Source organism: Corapipo altera, unplaced genomic scaffold (assembly GCF_003945725.1).
Source record: "Corapipo altera isolate COAL_440 unplaced genomic scaffold, ASM394572v1 290, whole genome shotgun sequence".
NCBI classification, from domain to species: domain Eukaryota; kingdom Metazoa; phylum Chordata; class Aves; order Passeriformes; family Pipridae; genus Corapipo; species Corapipo altera.
In genome coordinates this window covers 314,233-321,166 of record NW_020885041.1, presented here as the reverse complement: position 1 = coordinate 321,166, position 6,934 = coordinate 314,233, and the positions used below count along the sequence as shown (strand labels likewise).

The following is a 6,934-nucleotide window of genomic DNA, read 5'->3' as shown; positions in this document are numbered from 1 at the left end:
CCCTGGGGTACCACAATTCCTGGGTCACACATTCCAGGGTACCACATGCCTGAGGTACCACATCCCTGGGGTACCATATCCCTGGGGTACCACACCCCTGGGGTACCACATCCCTGGAGCACCACATCCCTGGGTCACACATCCCAGGGTACCACATCCTTAGGGTACCACATCCCAGGGTACCACATCCCTGGGGTGCCACATCCCTGGGGTACCACATCCCTGGGGTCCCAAATCCCTGGGGTGCCACACCCTGCCCCTCCATCTCACCCAGGTCAGCGATGCAGCACTGCCGGTTGCTCTTCACCAGGATGTTCCTGCTCTTCAGGTCCCGGTGGGCGATGGCGGGCTTGCCCTGGGTGCCGAAGATCTCCACGTGGAGGTGGACGAGGCCGCAGATGATGGAGGAGGCCAGGCCCAGGCAGGTCTCCACGTCCAGGGCCGTTCTCTGCAGGAAGTCGTAGAGGGAGCCGTTCTCGTGGTAGTGGGTGATGAGCCACAGCTGGGTGCTGGAGTTCCTCGACGTCATGTCAGAGGCGATGAAACCTGGGCAGGGAGAAGAGCTGGCACCGTGGAGCCCCCACTCAGCTGCCCCCCACCCCCCCCCCCTGCCGGCCCCCCGCTCACCCAGGATGTTGTCGTGCCGGAGCAGGACGGTGTTGTAGATCTCTGTCTCGCGGAACCACGACTGCTCGTCCCGGGAGGAGAAGATCTTCACGGCCACGCTCTCCCCGTGCCACACGCCTCGCCACACCTCGCCGTAGCGCCCTTTACCTGCCACGGCCACGGCGCTGTGCCACGCAGCCCCTCGGACCCCCCACGCCCTGCCCACCCCCAGCACGGTGCACCGGGATCCCGTCCATCCACCCACCCAGCCTCTCTGTCCCTCCCTCATCAGCGGGACAGTGGGAGAACTCGGGGTCTTTACGGGGTTTTGGTTGGGTCCAACCCCCCTCTTGGGTGTGGAGTTGTGGTGGCATCGCCCAAGTACCGGCTGGGGCACCAGGGCAGCCCCCCCTGCTCCTTACCCACGCACTCCACGAGGGTGATCTGCCGAGCCACCGTTCTCTGCACGAGGAAGGGCAGCCCCGAACCGCTGCCCGTGGTGCAGTCGTCGCTCAGCAGGTCCTGCACAGCCGGGGTGACCGTGGGGTCAGCACAGAGGCCACCCCACCCTCCCACACCTCGGGGGCATTTGGGGTCCCTCCCGGAGCTCACCCACCTCTAAGGTGCTGTCTCCCACCATGGACGCCTTCAGCATGAGGTCAGTGTCGCTGAGGTCACTCTGCTTCTGGCGGTGCTGGGCCACCTTCCAGCAGAAGAGCCCCGTGAGCACCACGAGGACGAGGAGGGCGAGCAGCGGGATGAAGATCATCAGGAGGAGGTTGGGCAGGGAAGGCACTTTTCCCAGGGCATCTTCTCCTGGGTGAGGGAAATGACAGATGGGAGCATGATAATGGAGGTCTTGGGGCTCAGGCTTCGACGTGGGAGGGTGGAGGCCTTGGGGTTTGGGCTTGGAGCTGGAGAGGGTGGCTCTGCACTGGGTTCAACCCCATGGATGGCAGCTCTGCAGGCACAGCCCAATAAGGGACACCTGAGGGCATCTCACTGGCCCTGCCCACCTGGGAAGAGGTTGTTCTGGAGGGGCTGAGCGAGGACAGGGACGATCTGCAGACCCCACCACACGTCCACCTGCGTGGGCAGCTCTGTCCCTCGCCCCCGTGGCCCCGTACCTTGCAGGAAGATCTCCAGCTCGGCGTTGCACATGCGGGACTCGCAGCACCTCATGCCGTACTGCTCCGTCACGGGCGTGTTGCAGTGCTCCAGGATGTTCTGGGAGAAGCAGCCCCGGTGCTGGGTGATGGTCCCCTCCTCCCTCCTCTTGCTGACGAAGCACACCTTGCCCGTGCAGGTGGGCTGGCTGCAGAAGGGCACGTCGCAGGCGCACAGCAGCTCGTCTGCGGGCACGAGGGGGCACATTGTGCCACGGGACCACCCTGGATGGGGGGGCTGGTGGCTTTGGTGACAGGGACATTGTCCTAGAGACTCCTGAACCAAATTTTGAGAGTGGGTGGCCTGGGACCGTCACGGTCCAGAAGGGGAAGATGTCCGTGGGTGCTCAGTCCAGGGAGCCCATCCTGCCAACTCCTGGAAAATCACTTGCTCCCAGCTGCGATCCAAGTGCCAGCCCTGAACCTGGGGGTCGCCTGTCCCCACACCTCTGACAGGCACTGGATGGGCTGTGCATCCAGCCTCAGCAGCTGGGATTAACTGGGATGCACTGGTTCACAGCACACAGGCACATCCTGCCCGTCGGGTCCCAGAGGACGTGAGAGCCGTGGGAGCCGGATGCCGGGAGCCACGATGGGATCAAAAGCCCCAAACTCAGCCAGTGCCTTCCCAGAGGGTGTTTCAGGAGCTGGGTGCCAAACCCGGCGTCTTTCCTGGAGCTTTTCCTGCCTTCCCCGAAGGCATTTCCCTGTGCTGTGGCGCTGGAGCAGCTCAGAGGGCGCCACAGTCCCGAACTCCCGATTTAGCTCTGCCCTTTCGCGCAGAAAATATCCCTCCTGGAATCAGCGAGTTCAGCGTGAGGGCAGCCAGGCGGCCAGCGGCGAGGGGACAGCGAGGGGATGTCTGGCAGTGACCAGTCCCCCTCCTGTGCCTGTCGTCCCTCTGCCCCAAAGGCTGCCCGGTGCCAGTGCTGTGGGGTGGTGGCAAGGCCGGGTTGGGGTTGGTGGCCCCCTGGGCAGGATGGGGACTTGGTGGGGACTCGTCCCCTCGGTGAGCTCTGCTGCTCCTCCCCAGCACAGCCACACTGTCCCTGTCCCCCCTGCACAAACACGGCCAGCTGGATCTGTCCCCAGGTCACCTGGTGCTCCCCTGGGATGCTGAGCAGCTCCTCCTGCTCCTCCCCATAATCATCATCATCATCATCATCACCCCTGGGAAGGAGCACTCTTTAAAGCACGTGGTGCCGGCCTTCCCCATCTCCCCTCCGGTGATGGCGAAGCACTTGATCAACCACAATTAATTAATTAAGCCGAGAACCTCCCTGGGGAGTGGGTCACCGTCCCTCAGGGGCACAGCCCCTCGCTGGGGACGGCGCCGCCCCCGAGGAGCCCCGGCTCCCTCTGCAGGAGGTTATTTTGGGCGGAGACGCTCCCAAAAAGCCGAGGGTTTGTTTTAACCTCCCGTTGGTACTCACCGGCTGCGAGGCCGAGGGACAGAGTCATCAGCGCCAGCACCGCGCGGCCACCGGCTCCACACGGCATCGTCCTGCGGAGAGCCGAGCGGTGAGAGCGGCCCCCGCACTCCCGAGGGGCTCATCACCAGCCCCGGGGGGCTTTGGGAAGGAAGAGGGGGGACTTGGAGAGGGAGAGGGCGGGCGGAGCGAGGTAGGATGTGCTGCTTCCAACGGAGTTTGGCTCCGGACGTCCTGGGTACAGCCCTTCCTGAGAGCACATCCCGGGACCTCCCGAGCCTGGGGGACCTCCCGACCATGGCACTGGACACCACACATGGCACTGGGACCGGGACCCTGCCCTGTCCACGCTGCCCCAACATCCTTCCTTCGTGCCAAACGATCCGTATTCCAGCATTTCCCATCATTCCCGCGGCTCCCGCTCTGTAAAACCGCGGCCCCCGCGGGCTCGGCACCGCTGGAGATTCCAGGTTCAGCAAGATCCAGGCCTTGGGATGGAGCTCAAAGGCCTCACACCACGTGCACCGGAGCCCCCGAGTGCCGCTGGCCGCGGTCCGGGGCTCGATCCCGGCGGGGCTTTTGCACCGAGCTTATCAATGACACAAACAGGGGCAGCCAAAAATTCCCTGCTGTGCCTCGGGGGAAGTTCGGCTATTTTTTCTCTTCCCTTTTTTTTTTTTTTTGACTTGTAAAAGGGACATTTCTGCCAAGGCAAACACGGCGGAGCCCCCCCAGTGCCCCCCACCCCGCTCCGTGGCCGCGGGCTCCCGGCCCCTCCTCGGCTCATTCTTCGTGGTTCCCGACATAAACACGCCAAAGGCTCCGTTTCCTGCAATTGAAGAGCCCAGCCCAGGGCTGCCGGGACAGGAATCAAGATTGTTTAGATTCTGGCCTTGATGGGGAAGCGGAGTCACGCAAGCCCAGCCCTCGGGAGCGCGCTCAGACGCGGCTGACCCCGGCAGGCTCCGGCAGCGCCGTAAAACGGGCTTTTCCTCCCCGAAATAACTCGCTTGGTTGTTGCTCGCGGGGAGGAAACAGCGACCGGGTGCCAGGTCCGGGGGCTGGAGGGCAGGAGCGGGGTCTGGTCCCGGGTGCCCCGTGCCGGGCTGATCTTCATCCAGATCCTCGGCTGGGCCAGGATCAGCTTTGTTTTAAAATCCCGACTCCCCTGGACCTGGGCTGGGATCAGCTTTGTTTTAAAACCTCAAACCCCCCTTGGAGCTGGGCTGCTGCTCCCTGAGTGCCCAGGGTGCCCCCAGGCACTCTGCTTCTCCCTGCAATTCTGAGAGCTCCAAAATGCATCTTTTTAAAGGAAAGCCGAGTCTCCCAGGTGGTGAATTCCCTCCATGGAGCCCCTTCCATTAAATCCCAAGCCTTAGATGGCTGTGGGGTATTTGTTGTGAAACACAAAGTGGGCAGGGCCCAAAACTTCGTTGTATATGAAATATCACATGGCTTGTTGTTGTTACCAAGAACAAACCTTAATCCAGAGTCATCCCTGGCATCCCACTGGAAAAACATCCTGAGTGCTTCCGTAATGGGTCAAATCAGAGCCTGCACCCCCATCCCTGTCCCCAACCTTCCTCATTTGTCATCAGGAACTGCAGCTCAAGCACCCTTCTGGCATCCAGAGCATCTTTCCCCATCTGTGTCATATCTTTCAGGATTTGTAGCAGCATCAGGAGATGGAAAAAAACCCAGTGAAAACCTCTTGGATGGGACATGGATGCCAACAGGAGTGGCTGGGAATGATGAGCACCACAGCTTGGGGGTCCAGAGCAAGACCTAGCCCTGGGAAGGGGAATTTCCCCATGGGGGTGGAGAAGAAGGCAACAGGAGTCCAGGGAAGGGTGGCTGGGCACAACCCTTGGGATGTGTAGGATGGTTCAGGGTTAGGGTCTTACTGGGGGGGCTTGGCTGAGCTTCACAGTCCCGGTGCTTCCACCTTCCCTTGCAGTTTCTGCTGCTCCCAAGGGGGTTTGACACAGGATGTGGCTCCTGACTCAGTTCCCTGTGCTGCCTTTTCACAGGGAGCCAGACACAGCCGAGCCCCTCGTGCCAGTGCTGGTGCCAGTGCCAGTGCCATGCCATCCAAGGGGGAGCAGGGTGAGCCAGGCATGTGCCAGCTGCTGGCATGCAGGACACTGCTGGAGTTGGCAGGAGCTTTGCCGCAGCTCCCAAGGCTCCAGCCTGGTTTCAAGCTCAGGGGGAGGTTTTCCTCTCCCTGCCCGGGGCTGCAGGTGGGTCACGGATGCAGCAAAGCCGGGCTCACCCTCCGGCACAGGAGGGATGCTCAGCTTAGGGAGCTGCACTGGAGGGGCTGAGCCACCCCAGCCCCTCTCCCTGACGGGCATCGCTGTTCCATGAACACGAGACACACACAGAGAGCAGCAAAACCCACCCAGGTTCACCCCAGTGTGGGGCTGGCAATGCCCCCTGCTCCTCGTGCAGAGCAGGGATGAGGGTGGTGACCCTGGCCTGGCCTCAGGGAAGGCTCTGTGCCCACAGCAGGACAGAGCTCTGTGGTGAGACTCATCCCAGCTTGGCTCTGGAGATGGAGCCCCTTCAGCAACCGTTTGGCTCTTCCTCACCCACCCCTCCTCTGAGGGACCCAGAGTTTGGCTGTGCCAAAGGGGAACATGGAGGTGGCACATCCTGCAGCGTCGCTGCCGTCCGTGCCCGCTGCCCTCGCTCCAGCCCCTGGCTAGAATTGCTGTCAACTCTCCCTCATTTTTCCCTGTGGCTTTTCAAAGTACACCCAAATTCCCCATTTCCCATGTTGATTCCAGCCTTTCCGTTGCAGCTGCGTGTTACTTCAGCTCTTTAGCAAGAACATGGGGACGGATCCTGTCACCAGCACACTGTTGTGGAGCCAGATTCACCCTCCCAGCCACAATTCCAGTTTCTTCAACCCCGGCATCGACACCGGCGTCCCACCGAACGTGAAGGAAAAGGGGGCAAATCCTGCTTTCAGCTGCCCCGGGGGTAAATCAGGAGGGAAATGCTGAGCTCCGTGCAGCCCCGGACCCCACGGTGCTTCCCCACTCACCTACAGCATCGGCGTCCCGCGGGCGCCCGCGGCACTGCCCGGCCCTGGCGAGGCTCTCCCGGCTGGGATCACACTCTCGGAGCCGGGGCAGCTCTGCTCCGTGCCCTGCACCCCGGCTTGGAGGAGCTTCATGGGTCTGCTCCCCTCCCGCCGCCCGTCCCGGCACCGCGGCAGCTCCCGCGGCTGCGGCCGTGCCCGTCCCGGTGGGGGGACGTCGCCGTTCCCGGCCCGGCCCCGGGGGCTCGGCAGCCCCGGCGTCCGACGCAGCCGCTTGGCAGGAGCTCTGTGGTCTGGATGTGGGAGAAGTCAAAAAAATGTTTCTTATTACTGCCTCTTCCTGCCTGGCTTCTCTCCACCACTCCCAGCTAATAAAGCATTTCCTATTGCTGAGCACACAGCCACGACCGGCCTCCCTTCCTCCCGCTCACCGGGCCCCAGCTCCATCCTGGTTGCTCTCCCTCGCCCGTTCGTCCCGCCTTGTCCTTCACCGGGCTCTTTCCCACATGGTTTCCCAGCTTTCAAAGCCAACCCAAGCCCATTGTGGGGATGTGGCCGTCAGAGCTCCTACCCTGGGCATCCCCAGGCCGCTGGTAGGAGAGCAGCTTTGGTGGCAATGGGAATGTTCTAGAGGGATGCCGTGGGAATGACCTTGGCATGCTTGGCCATCCCTCCCGCTCCAGCCT

At 62.5% G+C, this 6,934-nt stretch overlaps 1 protein-coding gene across 1 annotated transcript in view; it reads right to left on the bottom strand.

Annotated features, from left to right (window-relative positions):
- The window catches only part of ACVRL1 (activin A receptor like type 1), a 20,095-nt gene extending 13,478 nt beyond the window's left edge, over window positions 1-6,617 (bottom strand). The window contains exons 1-7 of the mRNA XM_027668489.1: window positions 6,252-6,617; window positions 3,206-3,276; window positions 1,734-1,958; window positions 1,223-1,422; window positions 1,029-1,128; window positions 628-774; window positions 216-546 (exon numbers count right to left, since the gene is read on the bottom strand). Of these exons, the coding sequence (XP_027524290.1) occupies window positions 216-546; window positions 628-774; window positions 1,029-1,128; window positions 1,223-1,422; window positions 1,734-1,958; window positions 3,206-3,272 (1,070 nt within the window). The 5' untranslated portion in view covers window positions 3,273-3,276; window positions 6,252-6,617. The remainder of the gene's footprint in view (window positions 1-215; window positions 547-627; window positions 775-1,028; window positions 1,129-1,222; window positions 1,423-1,733; window positions 1,959-3,205; window positions 3,277-6,251) is intronic.
- Window positions 6,618-6,934: the final 317 nt, after the last annotated feature.